This window comes from Mobula birostris, chromosome 6, assembly GCF_030028105.1.
Source record: "Mobula birostris isolate sMobBir1 chromosome 6, sMobBir1.hap1, whole genome shotgun sequence".
NCBI classification, from domain to species: domain Eukaryota; kingdom Metazoa; phylum Chordata; class Chondrichthyes; order Myliobatiformes; family Myliobatidae; genus Mobula; species Mobula birostris.
In genome coordinates, this window is record NC_092375.1 from 180,176,147 (window position 1) to 180,198,030 (window position 21,884).

At 41.8% G+C, this 21,884-nt stretch overlaps 1 protein-coding gene across 3 annotated transcripts in view; it reads right to left on the bottom strand.

The window, feature by feature from the left end:
- LOC140199625 (RNA-binding motif, single-stranded-interacting protein 1-like) overlaps positions 1–21,884 on the bottom strand; it is a 215,447-nt gene that overhangs the window by 73,250 nt on the left and 120,313 nt on the right. For all 3 annotated transcript variants that reach the window (XM_072262018.1, XM_072262017.1, XM_072262019.1), the window contains exon 4: positions 10,062–10,153. In XM_072262018.1, the coding sequence (XP_072118119.1) occupies positions 10,062–10,153 (92 nt within the window). The remainder of the gene's footprint in view (positions 1–10,061; positions 10,154–21,884) is intronic.

Sequence of the window (21,884 nt, forward strand, 5' to 3'; positions counted from 1 at the left end):
GGAAAAAAAACAATATTTCTTATCAAATTCTCAAGCAGAGAACGATCAATAACCAGTGTTTCACAGCATCTGCCTTCTGTTGATGAGCAGGGCAGATGAAAACTAAGGGCAGAGTGTTGCCATGAACAAATGTTATGGATCAAAAAGGCTTATACAAGTTAGAAGACAAGGTTCTGCTCAGGAGGTATTCAACACACAAATGTACCATGATTCTGTGGTGAGTACTACTGGACATCATAATAAATAGACATTTATCAGGGAGCACTACCAGCAGTTAATGCCATGAACCTGAAGCCTTCCTGCTGAGAATAAAGAAAACCAAACGTTTGGAAATATTCAGGCAGTATATATGGAGAGCCTTAGCATTTCTAGCATTTTTGTTTTTAATTTCAGATTTTCTGTATGTGCAGATTTGTTTGTTTTGGGTTTTTGGAAGTTCAAGCTGGTTTTCAGAGTTAAACTATCCACTGCTCTTCATGCCACAGCAACTCATTAATGGGCATTAATATAAGGATATCAATTATGTGCCACCTTTAGACAAATCTTGACTCAAGCAAACGACACTCCTTGAAACGTCTCTTTATACAATATCCACTTCTGATTTAGGAGCTCTACAGCTGACCAACGACACCAGTTTGGACTTGCTAAAAAATACTATGACAATTATTGATGGCTCATGAACTTTCCACTTACTGTATTTCTAATAAATTTCTTACTAGAAGTTCTTAGTCTTGAAGCAAGCATACTATGAAGTTCAAATTAGAACAGCATTTGTAGGAACAATTAAGTTCTAAATGGAAGGGCTGGTGTTCCACAGGCAAGTGACAGAAATAAAATTAAGAATATTCATTCTTCCAACTTGTTTGCTTTCTGGAAACCTACTGAAATAAGCACATATGATATTTGAAGAATTCAGAAATTACTGAACATCCGTGACACAATGGCTCATGCTACTCGCTCACAGATCCTACCCCTTGAATGCTCTGTGTGTAATTTGCATTTTCTCCCTCTGTTCTTATGGACCTCCTCCAGGTGCATGGGTTTCTTTCCCCATCCTAAATTCCTACTGATTCACAAGTTAATTGTTAATTCCCACAAGTCAAACCCAAGGTATGATTTTATATGCATGTGCTTGTCTACATCAACAGTGTTGAGATTGATGGGCTGAGAGCTTCACGTTCCAAGGAGTGAACTTCAATATCCTGTACTGATCAAATCAGTGGTATCACAGCCAAGAAAGATCACCATCAACTCGGCTTTCAGAGGAAGTAAAAGAAAATTGGCATGTCCCTGTTAACCAATACCAAGGTTATTGATGCACCATAGAAAGCATCATATACAGATGCATCACTGCAGTTTATGGTCATGTGCAAAGCAACTGCCATATCAAGCTGAGTTGTGGACACAGCTCAGCACATCAGCCTTCCCTCTGTGGACTCGGTTTATGCTTGCTACCTCAGTAAAGCAGCCAGCATAATCAAATATCCTACACACACCAGAAATCCTCTTATCTCTTCTCCCATTGGGCAGAAGATACAAAAGCCTGAAGTATCTATCAGCAGTCTCAAGGACCGCTTCTATCCTACTGTTACCAGGTACTTGTATAATCTCTGGACCTCAAAATGCATCTCACTATGATCTTGCACTTCATTATTTACCTGCACTTCACTTTCAGGGTCAATTTTAACTTTACTCTGCATTATTTTTAACTTGCTCTACCTCAGTGCACTAATGATTTGATCTGCATGATCAGTATGCAAGTGCTTCTCTGTATCTTGGCACATGTGACAATAAATGAACAACAAGTTGGAGAGAATGGTTGAACCTGGGGAGTGTTGTGGAACAGAGGGCCCTGGGAGTTCATGTACACGGTGTGCTGAAAGCATTGTCACAGGGAGACAGAATGGTGAGCAAGGCATTTGGCATGCTGGCCTTGGTCAGAGCATGGAGTCTGTCTGTCTGTCTAGGTACCATATCCGATGCGGACTTTGGTGACCATGGTTTTCCATATAGATCTATGCTTCGTTTTTTGGATGACTTCCATTTCCTCGATGTGTAGCCACCTGGCTATGCTTTTGATGTACATAAGCTGAAGTCTTCCTCTAGGTTTGCTCCCCTCAATCTTTCCAGAGAGTATGAGTTTTTCTAGTTCATCTTTCCGTATGATGTGCCCTAGGAATCTGAGTTGTCTTTCTCTTATTGTTGGTATGAGTGATCGAACTGCTTGGGCTCTTTTGAGAACTTCTTCATTTGATGTGTGTGTGGTCCATGATATTTTTAACATTCTCCTGTAGAACCGTAATTCAGCTGCTTCTAGTCTCTTTTCCATTGCTGGAGAAATGGTCCAGCATTCACTTCCATAAGTCAGGATAGAATAAATGTAGCACTGCAGTATTCTGTTTTTAGTGTGCGTGCTCATCTTTCTGTCTGTTAATATGGTCTTCATTATTTGGAAAGCTCCTTTCGCCATTGCTATTCTGTATTTGATGTCTGTGTTGTACCTGCCATTACTTGTTACTTGTCCAGTGTTTTCCACAAAGCCGCATTGTTCTTTACTGATTTCTGGTTTTATATGGCGTCGATGCTCTCATCATGATTACTCTGAGAATAATTTTTGCCACGTGGCTCATCAGACTTATTGTACGATGTAACTCACATTTACATGGAGTATAGGAGATTAATAATAAAAACGTTTGTGAGCTCACACTTGGAGTACTGCATACAGATCTGATCAGCCTTTTTATAGAAAAGACATTAAAATGGGCAGAGGAGCCAGTTTTAATGTTGTATTACTACGTCCGGGTGGGTTGTACGAGAGTCGGGGTGGAATGCACGGCAGGTGAGTAGGTTATGAGAAATGTAGACAGTGATAGGATTGCACTGAAGAGCTAGTACAGACTTGATGGTTACCAAAGGTATGGAAGTGCCCTAAAATATTTCAATTACTGGTTGGACTGCAACTCAATCTATTAGGTAGCAAATTACTGTTTGATCATGTATATCAGATGACCTCACAAAATAAGGTCAACCAAGTGGTGGGGGGGCAGGGGGGCTAGTATCTGTGGAGAGGAGCACAAACTTGATGCTTCACATCAAATATCTTTCATAAGACCTGAGAAGAGTTAACTAAAAAATACTGGTTCTCTATTCTCCCCTTTTTCTCTGCAAAGGTACCACGGTCTGCAGAGAGATACAGATAGGTTAAGTGAATGGGCAAGGGTCTGGCGGATGGAATACAATGTTGGTAAGTGCGAGGTCATCCACTTTGGAAGGGAAAATGGAAAAGCAGATTATTATTTAAATGGTAAAAAAAATTGCAGCATGCTGCTGTGTAGAGGGACTTGGGAGTGCTTGTTCATGAATCACAAAAAGGTTGGTTTGCAGGTGCAGCAGGCTATCAAGAAGGCAAATGGGATGTTGGCTTTCGTTGCTAGAGGGATTGAATTTAAGAGCAGGGAAGTCATGCTGCAATTGTACAGGGTACTGATGAGGCCGCTCCTGGAGTACTGTGTGCAGTTCTGATCTCCCTACTTGAGGACGGATATACTGGCTTTGGAGGTGGTGCAGAGGAGGTTCACCAGGTTGATTCCAGAGATGAGAGGTTAGACTATGAGGAGAGACTGAGTAGCTTGGCACTGTATTCGCTGGAATTCAGAAGGATGAGAGGAGATCTTATAGAAACATATAAAATTATGAAAGGAATAGATAAGATAGAGCTAGGAAAGTTGTTTCAACTGGTAGGTGAGACTAGAACTAGGGGACATAGCCTCAGGATTTGGGGGAGTAGATATCGGACAGAGATAAGGAACTGCTTTTCACAGAGAGTGGTGAATCTGTTGAATTCTCTGCCCAATGAATCAGTGGAGGCTACTTCAGTAAATATATTTAAGACAAGGTTGATCGATTTTTGCATAGTAGGGGAATTAAGGGTTATGGGGAAATGGCAGGTAGGTGGAGATGAGTCCATGGCCAGATCAGCCATGATCTTATGGAATGGCAGAGCAGGCTTGATGGGTCAGATGGCCAACTCCTGCTTCTACTTATATTCTTATGTCCTTGTATGTCATTGTGGCAGATCACACAATAAATGCACTCCTTACACATGCATTTGCACAAACATTGTGCTGAGAGTACATACTTCGATATCTTCCCTGGTACATTCTCAATGGATCCTGAATGGGGCTGATGCATCCTAGTTGTGTTTATGGCACCTTTCCTGTCATACACAGGGGAATATTCCATTTCTTTAGTAATGGGGATGTGTAAATGTGTATGTTTGTATACGGTAGATATTTGTTTATTTTAACATCTACATAGTGGGGTGCATCATATTCTAGTTCATGTGTAGTCTGTTAACTTAGCTAATTAAAGATAACATATCTGAATGCTGAATAAAAAGGAGAACGATGGGGCTGCCAGGACAAGAGTAAGTACAGAACTATTGTTTTCTGGTAGATATCTTGTAAATATTAGCAGTTTTCTTTTCACTATTTGCTGATTTTTAAGTTTGTTTTTTTTTTTGACACACCTGATAAACACCCTTGAACTAAAGTGACTACCCCCATGTTTCCTTTGGTCATAACACTCCTATCTGACAGTTATTCACTCCTTCCTGCCTTTCCAGCAATCACATACATTGATGGATGTTCTCAGTTTCCTGTTCCTCCTTTTCCTGCAGTTTATTTTCTTTGGGTCTGGTAAAAAGATCATGGCATGAAACTTCAAGTCTGTTTCTCTCCTTACAAATTCTCTTACCCAAGTTATTTCGAGTGATGGGATAAACTGACAACTCAAATCTGTGCATTTACCGAGCAAAGGAGATGCATTCATGTATACAACACTCTATAATGTCCAGTATCTCTCTCTGCCATAATCATCAAACCCTGGGATCAATGGAGGAGTGCAGAAGAGCACTAGGCAACAATAATATGCTTACCACGTGAAGCTGCAATGCACAGCCACATTTGTGCTAAACAGCATGATAGATGCAGAGCTAAGCTCTCAAAATAAATGAATTTAAACAAAGTTGATTGTGAATGATAAAGGACAATTTATTTACTAAGGGAAGAGGTAGCCCTAAGAACATAGAATAGTGCAGCACATTACAGGCCCTTCGGCCCACAATGTTGTGCCGACCCTCAAACCCTGCCTCCCATATAACCCCCCCACCTCAAATTCCTCCATATACCTGTCTAGTAGTCTCTTAAATTTCACTAGTGTATCTGCCTCCACCACTGACTCAGGCAGTGTATTCCACACACCAACCACTCTCTGAGTAAAAAACCTTCCTCTAATATCCCCCTTGAATTTCCCACCCCTTACCTTAAAGTCATGTCCTCTTGTATTGAGCAGTGGTGCCCTGGGGAAGAGGTGCTGGCTATCCACTATCTATTCCTCTTATTATCTTGTACACCTCTATCATGTCTCCTCTCATCCTCCTTCTCTCCAAGAGTAAAGCCCTGGCTCCCTTAATCTCTGATCATAATCCATACCCTCTAAACTGGGCAGCATCCTGGTAAATCTCCTCTGTACCCTTTCCAATGCTTCCACATCCTTCCTATAGTGAGGCGACCAGAACTGGACACAGTACTCCAAGTGTGGCCTAACCAGAGTTTTATGGAGCTGCATCATTACATCGCGACTCTTAAACTCCATCCCTCGATTTATGAAAGCTAACACCCCATAAGCTTTCTTAACTACCCTATCCACCTGCGAGGCAACTTTCAGGGATCTGTGGACATGTACCCCTAGATCCCTCTGCTCCTGCACACTACCAAGTATCCTGCTATTTACTTTGTACTCTGCCTTGGAGTTTGTCCTTCCAAAGTGTACCACCTCACACTTCTCTGGGTTGAACTCTATCTGCCACTTCTCAGCCCACTTCTGCATCCTATCAATGTCTCTCTGCAATCTTCGACAATCCTCTACACTATTTACAACACCACCAACCTTTGTGTCGTCTGCAAACTTGCCAACCCACCCTTCTACCCCGACATCCAGGTCGTTAATAAAAATCACGAAAAGTAGAGGTCCCAGAACAGATCCTTGTGGGACACCACTAGTCACAATCCTCCAATCTGAATGTACTCCCTCCACCACTACCCGCTGCCTTCTGCAGGCAAGCCAATTCTGAATCCACCTGGCCAAACTTCCCTGGATCCCATGCCTTCTGACTTTCTGAATAAGCCTACTGTGTGGAACTTAGTCAAATGCCTTACTAAAATCCACGTAGATCACATCCACTGCACCACCCTCATCTATATGCCTGGTCACCTCCTCAAAGAACTCTATCAGGCTTGTTACACACGATCTGCCCTTCATAAAGCCATGCTGACTGTCCCTGATCAGACCATGATTCTCTAAATGCCCACAGATCCTATGTCTAAGAATCTTTTCCAACAGCTTTCCCACCACAGATGTAAGGCTCACTGGTCTATAATTCCCAGACTATCCCTACTACCTTTTTTGAACAAGGGGACAACATTCGCCTCCCTCCAATCCTCCGGTACCATTCCCATGGACAACGAGGACTTAAAGATCCTAGCCAGAGGCTCAGCAATCTCTTCCCTCACCTCGTGGAGCAGCCGGGGAATATTCCGTCAGGCCCCGGGGACTTATCTGTCCTAATGTATTTTTACAACTCCAACACCTCCTCTGCCTTAATATCAACATGCTCCAGAACATCAACCTCACTCATATTGTCCTCACTGTCATCAAGTTCCCTCTCATTGGTGAATACCGAAGAGAAGTATTCATTGAGGAGCTCGCTCACTTCCACAGCCTCCAGGCACATCTTCCCACCTTTATCTCTAATCGGTCCTACCTTCACTCCTGTCGTCCTTTTGTTCTTCACATCATTGAAGAATACCTTGGGGTTTTCCTTTATCCTACTCGCCAAGGCCTTCTCATGCCCCCTTCTTGCTCTTCTCAGCCCCTTCTTAAGCTCCTTTCTTGCTACCCTATATTCCTCAATAGACCCATCTGATCCTTGCTTCCTAAACCCCATGTATGCTGCCTTCTTCCACCTGACTAGATTTTCCACCTCACTTGTCACCCAAGGTTCCTTCACCCTACCATTCTTTATCTTCCTTACCGGGACAAACTTATCCCTAACATCCTGCAAGAGATCTCTAAACATCGACCACATGCTTATCTCTATCCTCAATGACACCCAGCACATGAGTGGTAAAGGTAAGACTGAAGTCATTGCAAAGAAGTCCAGCCAAAAGTGTCTAACAGATGATCCATTTCAACCACATCCTAAAGACGTACCATCAACTACAGTCTTGGTTCTTGTGCTCTCCCAATCACTCACTGGGTTCCAGTGCACCTTTTTCTATTCACCAGGGGTATGGTTTCCAAGCCTCCCATGCTCTGTTCCATTGGGGCTTTCATTCCTAGATTCCCTTCCATCTACTGAGCTTCTTGTTCCTGAGCTCCCTTTCTACTCAGGTCCCTGGTTCTCAGATTCCCTATAAACTCAAAAGTCTTCTTGTTTGCTGTGCACCCATCTCTGGGTGCACTGAAATTTTATGTAACATCTTTACAAAAAATGAATTAGAAGTCTGTTGGACTACTAATAAGATTTAATGCTCAAAATGTATTAGTCCAGCATTGGCAAAGTCCCATGTACCCTAGATTGATAGAGATTTTCTGTAGGACTCTAATCCAAGGATAGAAGATTAATGGAGCCACCATACAAAGTAATATTCTATTTTATTAGAAAGCTACCAGAAAAATAAATCTGACCAACTGACCATATCAACTGAATCCTAAAAGACAACTACTAAGTGCCTATCACCACTTGCTAATGCACCACTAAAAATCAAATACTGATGACTTGAACTACATCCCTCACCAACTGTAACATGCTCACTTCTCATAACTCATCAGGAAAGGAGAGTCAGGAGACTGAAAATGCACATTTAGTGTTTTAGGAATAGCTTTTACCCCTTCTGTCATCAGATTTCTGGTGCATGAACACTCTTACTATTTCTTGTTTACACTATTTTTAATCACAACTTGCAGTAATGTTTGTATTGCACTGTACTGCTCCCATCAAGCAACAAGCTTCAGCCCGTGAGAGTGATGATAACCACAATTCTGATATGGAAGTGTTGTGGACTGAAAGTGGGAGAGGGGTACAAATTCAACTGGGCATGGTTGGGAAAAGGGAAGGGAGCATGAAGCATCAGAGAGACATTCTATGACGATGGTTAGGTTGAGTTGCTCTGCTCCATATTGACAAATACAGTACTGCGCAAAAGTCTTAGGCATTGAGCTATATGTGTGAAGACTTTTGCATAGTACTGTAGGTCCATGATAGTAAACATATTTCTGATCCAAAGTCTTCAAACATTCAAAAATCCACCAATCTCCATATTAAATTGCCTGAGTGACTGAATGCTAAGAGATTTGCATATTTCTGCAATATCATCCCTTTTTATATGAAGAAAGTATAGGTCTAGTGTGGTTAATCTTGTCACCAGACAAATCCTGTATCGAAGGAATCAATCTAATAAACTCTCTTTAGCAAGTACAGCCTTCCTCAAGTAGCATAAGGAAGGCAGTCCGCAACCTTCCAGATTGTGGATCTCATGAGAAAATTGAACTAAGGCATCTCTGCACTTGTACTCAAATCCCTTGCCATGTGAAGGCCAACATAACTTTTCTTCCCCATTAGTTCTGTACTAAACATGTTACTTGCATTGATCTAGATTGAAGATCCCGCAATGGTCCACTTAACAGTAGCATATTTTCATGTACCAAATTTTTTTTTAAAAAAAACTCCATTTCTATATTTTTCAAAGTGCATGACCTCATTTTCCCCCTCACATAATATTCCACCTACAATGTTCTTACTTATTCAGACAATCTAATCTATAACTCTTTGAAGCTTCAAAGCATTCACTTCACATTGAAGATGTCCATCCAGCCTGATCACAACAAATTAGCACATAGTACACTTGGTTCCTCATCTACATCAACAATTTTGTGAACGGTTGAGTAAACAACACCCATCCTTGCAGCACATGACTGGTCACGGCATCCCAGCTTAAACATGAACTTCTTGTACCTACACTTGAATTTCTGTCCATTAATACAAAATCCATCCCAGTACTATAATTTTGTTTAAAAACTTTGTAGTACATCTTCTAACCTAATATATTCTTAACGTTGAAAAATGTTTCTCCTCATCTTCTGTATTCCCCTTACTTCTCCGTGGATTGTCACCTTGTTGTGGTGGAGAAGCTTGTGTGGTCCTGTGATCCCGAGAGCAATGCCGTCTGGAGCTATGCTCCTGGTAGGGTCACCCATGGCGGTAAGGTCCCTGACAAAGAACAATCCAACCAAGTCATCAATGGTGGAACAGGTGGACAAAGTTACTTCAAACTCAACGGCTGTGAAGGTGGATGAAGGCTGCAACAAATCCATCAGCTCCAATCGTCGTGGTTTCCATGCCATTAGAATCAGTCAGTTGATTTGTGAAGTACCATGTGCTTCTTGGAGTGCAACATCAAGTACACGTTAACCAAATACACGCACGGGCATCTTCGCTCTATGGGCCACTTCTTCAGAACGAAGACAACCATCCTCGACCTCGAGGGATAGCCACGATGACTTATCAATTTTATTATTTACAATTAAAATTTTCAAAAGGGTTTCCCTTTCAAGTACTCATGTCAAATTTGACTAAATTTTTAAATTCAATTTTTTGAATAATGGAAACATTCCTAACAAATCTTAGCATTCAGAAAACATTTCCAAAAACATTAGGGATCACAACTGAAACAGATTTTATACATGTCAGGAGTAACACAGAACAAACAAAATACATGCTTTTTTTGTTTGATAGAATTTTTTAAAATTGCATTAAGGCTGACTTTAAATGAGAAAATATTACAAAAATGGTTGAAACAAAACTTCATTATAAAATTTAATAACAGTATGCTGATGGTAATAATGTAAACATTATAATTTTATAACTTGTGTGATCTCTAGCTTTAAAATATGAAGGGTCCAATTAGTAATCATATCCATTTTAATTTTGAAGTTGTTACCTTTGCCATCTGGGCTTGGACACCATTGCCTTTTAAGGCAGCCACTGCCTTCTGAGCTGCAGCTGGACTGTCAAAATCCACAAATCCATAGCCTGAAATTCAACAGAGCACAATTATCACTTTATCCAATCTACGCAAGTTTTCTTAAAATTACGTGATAAATTAATTGAAGAGAAGGACCTCCAAGGTGGTAATCTCTGGCTTACTCCCTGTACTGGGAACAATGGAAAATCCTGGGAACTATAGACTGCAGGGTCTCACGTTAGTTGTATGGAAATTACTGAAGGAAATTCTAAGGAATAGGATGCATGAGCATTTAGAAACCCATGGCCCAATAAGAAGAGCCAGCATGGCTTTGTGCACAGCAGATCATACCTTACCAACTCGATTGAGTTTTTCGACAAAATAGCAAGAGCGGTTGATGAGGGTAGGGCAGTGGATGTTGTCCACATGGATTTCAGTAAGGTGTTTGACAAAGTCCCTCATGGGAGGCTAATCTGGAAGGTTAAGATGCGTGGGATCCGCAGCGAGTTGGCTGGTTGGATTCAGAACTGGCTTATGCATGGAAGACGGAGGGCAGTAGTGGAAGGATCTTATTTGAGCTGGAGGTCTCCAATTAATGGAGTTCTACAGGACCTCTGCTGTTTGTGATGTATAAAAATGACCTGGATGAAAATATAGATGGGTTGGTTTGTAAATTTGTGGATGACACCAAGATTGGTGGAGCTGTGCATCGTGTAAAAAACTGGCAAAGATTACCACACAATATAGATGAGTTGCAGACACGGGCTGAGAAATAGCAGATGAAGTTTAACCAGGTAAATGTGAGGTATTGCACCTCAATAAGGCAAATGCCAGGAGACCGTACACTGTTATGTGTAGGGTCCTTAACAGTGTTGCTGAGCAGAGATCTTGGGATCCAAGTTCATAGCTCTTGAAAGTGACTACACAGGTCGATAAGGTGGTTAAGGTGGCTTATGGAATGCTTTTGCCTTATCGAGACATTGAGTTCAAAAGTCAGGAGGTTATGTTGCAACTTTATAAAACACTGGTTAGGCCACATCTGGAGTATCCACAACACAGTTCTGATTGCTCCACAACAGGAAGAATGTTGAGGCTTTGGAGCCGTTTAACAGGATGCTGCCTGGTTTAGGGGGCATGCGCTATCACAAGGGGGTGTATAAACCAGGTTGGTTTTCTCTGGAGCGTCAGAGGCTGAGGGGAGATCTGATAGAGGGGTACAAGATTATGAGAGGCATAGATAGAGCGGACAGAGCATCAGTTTCTCATGGTTGAACCGTCTAATATCAGAGGGCATACATTGAAGTTAAGAAGGGATAGGTTCAAGTGGGATGTGAGGGGCAAGTTTTACTCAAAGTCATGGATACCTGGAATGCACAGCCTGGTATGGTGGTAGAGGCAAATACATTAGAGGCTTTTAAGAGACGCTTGGATAGGTACATGGATGCAAGGAAGAATGAGGGATATGGACATGGTGTAAGCATGAGGGATTAGTGTTTGGGTGCTTTTGATCTGCTTTTTAGCTGGTTCCACACAACACTGTGGACTGAATGGCTTGTTCCTGTGCTGTACACTTCAGAGTCCATGTTTAAATATACACTATTATCTCAAACATTAAATTTAATAAAGCAGTCAAATAAATTGATGGTCCTCTGACCTAAATCATACTCAATTTTAATAGAAAAGGAGAACACTAGGGATAGCTTTGCTTAATGCATTCCAGCCATGTTCCATCATCAACTGTTATATTATTACTGTCCTATTATACTGATATCAAAGATAACAGGGAATTACTTCAGATACACATCTCTATTTGATCAGCCACATTGAACACAATATGGTTTACTCATCTATGTTAGTTAAATTTCAAAACGTTAATGAAATGTTAAATTTTTAAAAAGCACCAATTCCTCTAATAAGATTTGTCATTGAACCATTGGGGGAAGCAGGATTTTCGATGGGACCAACTTCTCTCCTAACACGTCAACAACCTTCCATCAATTACCAAGTCCAAGTCAGGAGCATAACGGAATATTCTTCACTTATCTCTGCAACTACAGGACAATTAACTCAAGAATCATGACAATCCAAGGCAAAGCAGCTCTGTTGTTTGGCACCCAATTTACTATCTCAATTTATGCCATGGACCAATACCATTAAGCAAGGGGTCTATGGATCTCTATTTGGGAACCCCTGCAGCTTTCAACTAGCCAGCTCTTTGGAAGTGCCTTCACTCATTTCAAGGTCGAAGTGCAGCACAGTGTTCAAGCAGTGGAAAGTTTTCTACCAGATGCCTATTGATTTCAGTTTTACTATGGCTCCTGTTGGCTCAAAAAATCAAATACAGTCCTGACTTCAAGACTGTAACACCACCTCTGGAATTCCGAATTTCGACTACTTTTGGACCGAGACTGTGATGCCGGAGTGGACCTTGAAAACCAAGATGGGAAAATTCATTCCACAGTCAACATTTGGCAATAATTAACAAGAATGGAATAATCTGATTTTTGCAAACAAGATATCTGTTTACAATTTCCCTCATTGTCTATTAGATTGCAGTGTTATAACTACTGTATATAGGAATAGCATGATTAGAGGGGCAGATAATTCTGGGTAAAATTCTAGGGATGGTATCATGTTCCACAGCCTCTACTGTATCCGTTTTCCTTAGACATTTCTTGATATCGGTTCAAAGTACATTAATTATCAAAGTATATGTACCATATACAGCCTTGGGATTTGTCTTTCTACAAGCAGCCAAAAAACAAAAGAAACCTAATAGAACCCGTTTAAAAAAAAGACCATCAAACACCCAATGTGCAGGGGTAAAAAAAAGCAAATTGTGCAAATAATAAATGTAAAGCAAATAGCATTCAGAATTGAAGTTCCTGAAAGTGAGTCCCAGACATCCCACCTCTCCCGGAAGTTCCAGGAGTCTCCCGCATACTAACAGCGGCTGCCTGATGCCCGCAAATTATATACAATATCACGAAAATCAATTTTTTGAGAGCGAGCGAGTGAGAGAAAGCAAGCGAGAACGCGAGAGCGACCACGAGAGACAGAGAGCGCAAGAGCGCGCCATGGCAGAGTGTTCCAAAAAAAATATAAAATGTACGTCACCCCAGACTACCCTAAAGTGTACCCCTGCCTAATAGGGGTCAAAAATAATGACAGTGTTGCTCGCTGTGCTGTTTGCAACCGTGACTTTTCTATTGCCTTTGGTGGGTTAAGACTGTAAAAGACATGTTGAGGTGAGTTTAACAGGTGTCATTCATTCATTAGCATAGCTAATGTTATTTAAACTAGCTGGCTAGCTGCTCAGGAGCTACTCTATTGTAGACATCCCACCTCTCCCGGAAGTTCCAGGAGTCTCCTGCAAATTGATGGTGCTACCTCTCTGAAATGAGTTTTTGCAGGGTGGGACGTCTGGAGTCCACAGACACAAAGCTAGGGAGCCAGACGATTCAGCAGCCTGTTACTTGCAGGCCACAGCCTCAGTTCCACACAGAAACAAATAAACCTTTCAGAAAAGTGAGCTGAACTGGCCCATCCATCTTCTCCAGCCCCGACACCATGACCTTTTCAATCTGGCCAAGTGCTTAAATCATCCAAACATTGGGTCATTCCTCACTCACAGACTCGAGCCCTGCCACTTCAATATGCTTTTGGCCCTGGGCATGGCTACCTTGATTTGGCCCCAAGATTACCTTTCTAATTTGGCCTGGTGATTAAATTGATCAAGCCTCAGGTCTTTCCCTTGACCTCTGGTCCTGGCTCCACCTCAACTTCACTTTGACTTGGTTCTGCCACATCAAATCACCTCCAAGTCTGCTCCTGCAATGCCAAACATTGGCTCATTTTCCGCTCTCATGCCCAGGCCAAGCCACCTCGACTGGGCCCATACATAGCACGCCATAACCATCATGCACCTTCAAGACTTCAGTGTACACCACAATAACGCCAGGTTCAAAAGCTCAACTCCAAGAGGGAGGTTACAGGCAATTGATTGAGTGACCGTTTACCCAAGGAAGTGTGACTAATAAAGTAGTTAATAGTTTGTTTGTTTTGTTTGCTGCTGGCAAGTAGTTCCACCAGCACCACCTTAAACCAGAAGGTTTAAGATGGTAAATCAAATTGGCTGGGCACCTGCTTCTGTGATGGTGGGATCTCAGGAGAAATGCAAGATGGGTCATCAGCTGCAGTTGAACGTGGTTGTAAACATTTCAACCTGCTCATTACTGCTTGCATGTTGCCTCCCGGTCAATGAGGATGGGAATAATCAGAGCCATCCCCCTATGTTAGCCATCACTCACCATTGGTGTGACAGAAATGCAGAGCTTCAATCTGATCAGATGGTTGCAAAACTGCTTAGCTAGCGTGTGTGCGTGTGTTTGTGTTTGTTTAAAATCTTTAAGAATGCAGGTCTTGCAGCTTCATTAGGCTGGAATCACATTTGTAGGTGTGCCTGATGACATTCTCAGCATGCCATTCTGCAGTCTCCACTGAATCAGTGTTCATCCCCTTTGTCAGTCATTGTTGATTGAGGGATGTTCAAAACCATCAGATGACTGACTGGGGTGGTATACAGTTCAACTGCTGTTGATGGTTCTTGGCTCCTCAAGGATGCCCAGCTTTTGAGTTGCTAAATCTGATCCTCATCTATCCTACTTAGCATGACTGTAGAGTCACACAGCACATTGGAAGGAGCCCTCTGTGTTAAAGGAGGCCTTTGACCGCATATGACCCATGTGGTTATCACTTCTATGAATGTTATCAGGGGCAGTTACATCTGTAGATGGGTGAGGACACTGTCAACTGTATTTTTTCTCTTAAGTTGGTTCATCTGCTGCAGACACAAGCCTGGCAGTCAAATGCTTCACGACACATACATCTGGGACAGCACTACCAACCTTCCCTCACTGACGACCACTGAAGTCCCTGACCTGGAATACTTCCAGCACTACCAGTGTTATTCAATACGGAGAAAGACTGATTCATCAACCGAGGAAAGGGCAGTAGGTTCCCCTGTCCGTGTTTGATCTGATGCCATCAGACTCCAATCTGATTGCTGCTTGATTAGCTGCTCATATATTTCTCCCAATTGAGATTCCGGTCCTCATGAAGTGATGACATAGTGATGACATATGCAGATGATACTAAGATAGGTGGCGTTGTGGATAATGAAGTAGGTTTTCAAAGTTGCACAGGGATTTAGGCCAGTTAGAAGAGTGGGCTAAAAGATGGCAGATGGAGTTTAATGCTGAAAAATGTGAGGTGCTACATTTTGGTAGGACTAATCAAAATAGGACATACATGGTAAATGGTAGGGCAGTGAAGAATGCTGTAGAACAGAGGGATCAGGGAATAATGGTGCATAGTTCCCTAAAGATGGAATCTCATGTGGATAGGGTAGTGAAGAAAGCTTTTGGTATGCTGGCCTTTATTAATCAGAGCATTGAATATAGGAGCTGGGATGTAATGTTGAAATTGTATAAGGCATTGGTAAGACCAAATTTGGAGTATTGTGTACAGTTCTGGTCACCGAATTATAGGAAAGATGTCAATAAAATTGAGTGAGTACAGAGGAGATTTACTAAAATATTGCCTGGGTTTCATCTCCTAAGTTACAGAGAAAGGTTGAACAAGTTAGGTCTTTATTCTTTGGAGTGTAGAAGGTTGAGGGGGGACTTGATAGAGGTGTTTAAAATTATGAGGGGGATGGATAGAGTTGACGTGGATAGGCTTTTTCCATTGAGAGTGGGGGAGATTCAAACAAGAGGACATGAGTTGAGAGTTAAAGGGCAAAAGTTTAGGGGTAACATGAGGGGGAACTTCTTTACTCAGAAAGTGGTAGCTGTGTGGAATGAGCTTCCAGCAGAAGTGGTTGAGGCAGCTTCTATGTTGTCATTTAAAGTTAAATTGGATAGATATATGGACAGGAAAGGGATGGAGGGTTATGGGATGGAGGGTTATGGGCTGAGTGCAGGTCGGTGGGACTAGGTGAGAGTAAGAGTTCGGCACAGACTAGAAGGGCTGAGATGGCCTGTTTCCGTGCTGTAATTGTTATACGGTTTTATGGTTATAGCACTGTCAGCTCCGCTGGGAACAACTTAACCATGTCAGATGTTAGCGCTTAGGTCAATCAATACCAGTGGTTTGTTCAAACTGCTTTCCTGAAGAGTGGCTTTCTCTCTTTCACAGTGAACAGAGACTTTAGCCATACCTCATTTACAAATGGAATAAGCAGTTTGACTGCCATATCTAAGTGGATAATATCTATTTTTGCAATGTTTGGTAGTATTTAGATGAACACTTGAAACACTTTGGAACAGAAGGCCAAGCACAGAAAACTGGAAAATAAGATTAGAATAGAGATAGCTATTTCATTGTTGAGACGATGAACAAAATCACTGAAGCTGTGCCAAACAAGCAGGAATCATACTTGAGACAATCTTGGAAGATGCCTGCCTGACCCAATATTACATGACATTTTTAAATGCTAAAGATCAAAAGTAACTACATACAATTTTCACACACTTCCAGCTTCACACCCACACTCCAGACACCCAAAATGCATTTAGTCCCCACTGACTCTGGGCTGCATTCATGCATATGCAGACATCTCAGGTTAATGGAGTTTTTCTTTGTTTGCAGTCGACCCCAGCCTGCAGCTCCAAGAACATCATTTTTCTGGGCTCAAAATCAATCTAACATTCAGGTCTGAAGACCGTTTGCTGTTGAAATTAATATCTGCTATATACCATAACCCCAGCAACAGTCATGATCAAGGTGGTCCACAGAGCCTGTTTGTATGCTGCATGACAGTCAGCACAGATCTGATTGCTCAGTGGTTTCCCTGCTGTATTATATGATCAATCTTGTGTTCTGCTGTTTGGAGATTATGTGGAATTTGGACTACAGACTCTTTTTTTTCTCCCCCAGCCGTATAGTTTCTATATTCTGTGTTTTTTTGCCCAGTCTTCTAGTTCTTTTGAGTGGGGAGGGGTGGTCAATGTGCCTGATCCTCTTTGTTTGTCATTTTGTGCAGGACGAGGGACCGTTGGGGGTGGGGGGGGGGTGGTGAATGATGAGTCTGATCCGTTTTGTTCGTTTTTTTTGTACTGGAGGAGGGACTGTGGGGGGGGAGGGGTTAATGATGTGCCTGATCTGTTTTGTTTTTTTTATGTGGGAGGAGGGATTTAGGGGACAATGTCCCTGATCATTTTTTTGTGAGGAGGGATTTGGAGATTGATGTGCCTGTTCCATTCTAGTTTGTTTTTTTTTGCAGGAAAGCAGGATCTACGGGTTCACGATTGTGCTGCTTTTCTTTTCTTTCTTAGTTTCGTGGCTATCCAGAGAATTAAAGAATTTCAGAGTTGTATACCTTTGATTTCATGTTGATCTATTCAGTTTGAACTTTCATTTTACAAAGAATATGTTCATATTAAAATTACTTAAATTATGTTAAGTTAAGCCATGTTAACTGTTGCAAGTTTGAACTGTTTGAGTGACCCACATAGCAGAGAATTTGTGAACTTATTTAACAATTTTACTAGAATTCTGCAAGTTTAGATAGACATACTTTTTAAAAAAAAATGCACAATGTCTGAGCGGAAAGTTGTAGAATTGATTTAAAACCACATTACCATTCCAATGTGTGTGCTTTAATACATCAAAATTGTGTGCAACACCTTCAATGTTCACACTGCATTGAGATTTGCCGTTTCTAACAAGAGAATTTTCAACCTCCGTGCAAGTTCAGAGATACTTCAAAAGGCACAAGCCTGAAGTAGTATAACCACAGACCACAAAGTGAGAGTTTAATGATGACTGATTCTGAAATTGTGTTTTAAAGTTTACTATAACAGTTGTGAAAACACAATACAAAAGTTTAATCACACACAAAATGTTGGAGGAACTCAGCAGGCCAGGCAGCATCTATAGAAAAAAGTATCATCGACATTTCAGGTTGAGACCTTAAGGCAAGACTGGCCTGAAACACCATCTGTACTTTCTTCCATAGACGCTGTCTGGTCAGCTGAGTTCCTCCAGCATTTTGTGTGTGTTGCTTGGATTTCCAGCATCTGAAGATTTTCTCTTGTTTGTGATACAAAGGTTAATAATACATTTACATACCTATCTATTAATCCTCACTGGGAGTGACAGATAAATGAGCACCTTGGTTCGAAATGTATGCATGACAGTAACAAAAATACTCCTGTAGCAATTTGAAAATTGCTATAAATATAAAAACTTACTAAACGTAACCTAGGAGGGTTTAAAAATGGGGTTGCTAATGAAAGGATCCACTTTCTGATGCAGGCTTCCACCTGTTCTGCCAAAAGCTGAGGACCACTTGCAGATCCAGTAGAAGTTAGCCTTGCACATGCAATGCTGCACACAACACACTTTATTGCTAAGTCACTCGGAAGCACGGCTGAGCCTGTTTAACAGCAATGCCTCATTCCAATTGATCCACAGCATCAGGCACAACCTAACCTGTGGTGAGCCCAGATCCACTGCTGTCCTCAATCTTTTAAACCCTGGTCACTTCTCTCCAGCCCTACCTGGATCGATCCTTTGTTCAGTTTGACCCATCACATGACTATCGCCTTGGGCACTACAGGCTCAGGTCTGCAGACAATACCCTGATCACCTAGCACCCTGCCACCCTTCCCCCGCACATCACACATTTGATCCCAACAATTGTTCCTTCCGCAGTCTGGCCGACATTTTGGGATTCTTTCTGCACCAACCACCTGGAAAGTAAAGTTTATTATACATCCCTTACAAATACTGAAATACACAACACACATAAAAGTTGCTGGTGAATGCACAGGCCAGGCAGCATCTCTAGGAAGAGGTACAGTCGACATTTCGGGCCGAGACCCTTCGTCAGGACTAACTGAAAGAAGAGCTAATAAGAGATTTGAAAGTGGGAGGGGCAGATCTGAAATGATAGGAGAAGACAGGGGGAGGGATGGAGCCAAGAGCTGGACAGTTGATTGGCAAAAGGGATATGAGAGGATCATGCAACAGGATGCCTAGGGAGAAAGAAAAGTGGGGGGGAACCCAGAGGATGGGCAAGAGGTATAGTGAGAGGAACAGAGGGAGAAAAAGGAGACAGAAAAAAAGAATGTGTATATATAAACATATATATATATATATATATATATATATATATATATATATATATATACACAAAACGAATGGGGTACGAGGGGGAGGTGGGGCATTAGCGGAAGTTTGAGAAGTCAATGTTCATGCCATCAGGTTGGGGGCTACCCAGACAGAATATAAGGTGTTGTTCCTCCAACCTGAGTGTGGCTTCATCCTTACAGTAGAGGAGGCCGTGGATGGACATATCAGAATGGGAATGGGATGTGGAATTAAAATGTGTGGCCACTGGGAGATCCTGCTTTCTCTGGCGGACAGAACGTAGGTGTTCAGCAAAACGATCTCCCAGTCTGCGTCGGGTCTCACCAATATATAGAAGGCCGTACCGGGAGCACCGGACGCAGTATATCACCCCAGCCGACTCACAGGTGAAGTGTCGCCTCACCTGAAAGGACTGTCTGGGGCCCTGAATGGTGGTGAGGGAGGAAGTGTAAGGGCACGTGTAGCATTTGTTCCACTTACAAGGATAAGTGCCAGGAGGGAGATCGGTGGGGAGGGGGGAACGAATGGACAAGGGAGTCGCGAAGGAAGCGATCTCTGCGGAAAGCAGAGAGGGCGGGGAGGGAAAGATGTGCTTAGTGGTGGGATCCCGTTGGAGGTGGCGGAAGTTACGTAGAATTATATGTTGGACCCAGAGGCTGGTGGGGTGGTAGGTGAGGTCCAGGGAACCCTATTCCTAGTGGGGTGGTGGGAGGATGGAGTGAGAGCAGATGTGCGTGAAATGGGGGAGATGTGTTTGAGAGCAGAGTTGATGGTGGAGGAAGGGAAGCCCCTTTCTTTAAAAAAGGAGGATATCTCCCTCGTCCTGGAATGAAAAGCCTCATCCTGAGAGCAGATGCAGCGGAGATGGAGGAATTGCGAGAAGGGGATGGCATTTTTGCAAGAGACAGGGTGAGAAGAGGAATAGTCCAGATAGCTGTGAGAGTCCGTAGGCTTATAGTAGTCAGAAATATGCAGGAGATTCTGATCTCCGAACCTAATTTCATGTTTGCCTTCATGTGAAGCTGTGTCCTGGGTGCATGATCACATTGGTGGACTTGGATAACTAAAATCTGAACTAATTTGTGCAATGAACAGTTGATTTTCAGATTTTCTGAACGTCAACTACATTTGCCTAGAGCAAAGGTCACAGCAACACTAAATCTTTCACCTCCCAGTAATCAAAGGACTTCATTCTCACAAAATACCACATACTTGCCCTTTGATGTATCATCTGTTGTCTCAATTTACTCTGAAGACACGATCTCCATACATTTTGCTTCTGTAGAAAGTTCAAGGACTCTTAGTGGACAGATCTTACTAATGTCAATTTCTACTTTAATCGGTGACACTTCACATGCGATGCAGCAGGGAGTTCAGAAGCCTCATGGCCTGAGGAATATTGCTCCCTCTCCAGCAATTTGGTAATTTGGGCAGATTTGGGTTTTAACGCAATTTCTTTTTAAACAATCTATTTAAACAGAGCATATGCTAAAGCAAGGAACAGGATAGTAATATGATCTGTATGTTTTACGTTTTGCATGGTGACCACTGTGATAATACTCACTCCCTGACTTTCTAAAAATAGAAGTGCTAAAGGTGAGACAAAAGATTTATCAACATCTACAGGGAAAGTTTCAAGAATAATTGACTCTGGAATAGAGATGATTGAAATACTACCAGATAAGTGTCAGCAAGATTATGAAAATATCTGACAGGCTAGGTAACAGAGAGATTTATATGTAAGGTTGACTAGAACTTGGAACACTAAATACAGTATGTCTTAAGTCCAGGAGAAACCTCTTCACCTGGAAAATGTCCATCTCACCACCATAATGAGCAGCTTAGGTAAATAACATTAACGTCTTCAAGTGAATGCTATTTATCAGAGAAAGGGATACAATATTGATGACAATAGATGAGGGAGGGATCAGAGATTCAATGTGATGCATAATTATGCAACAGTTGAAGAATAGCCCATAAAATCCTGTATTTTATAAATAATTCTTGTTTATCTGCACCCCTGAAATTGTGTCATCACGTCCATTTCAATTCTCCTCATTCTTCCTGTCAAAGTGAATTATAACACTTCTGCATTAAATGTTAACAGCCATATAAATTTTTTTGTGATTTAACTATATACGTAACTACCACCAAACGAGACGTTTCTCCACACAGCACACATATAACACACAATAACTTAAAAAAGTAAGAATAAGATCTACAGATGAATTGCACATAAATAAAGTGCTTAAATTAAATATTGTCGGGTACAGAACAAAATAATCAGTGACCACTTCACAAATGCGATGCAGCAGGGAGTTCAGAAGCCGAATGGCCTGAGGGAAGAAACTGTTTCCATCCTGACCGTTCTTGTCTTTGTGCATCGGAGTCTCCTGCCTGATGGCAGAAAGTCAAAGAGGATGCTGGTTGGATATGTCTGGTTATTTTATTAATTTATGTCCTGACGTTCATTCTCATTTACCACCTTTAAATTTAGCCTTGCCTTATCTGCAACCTTCGGGTAATAGAGTGACTAAAATATAATAAAATTTTATATTATCCTGAAAAGTGACACAGCACAACCTGAAAACAGGGTCTTCAATGTAACCAGAAATAATGCATGAAGGTACAAGAAAATTATTA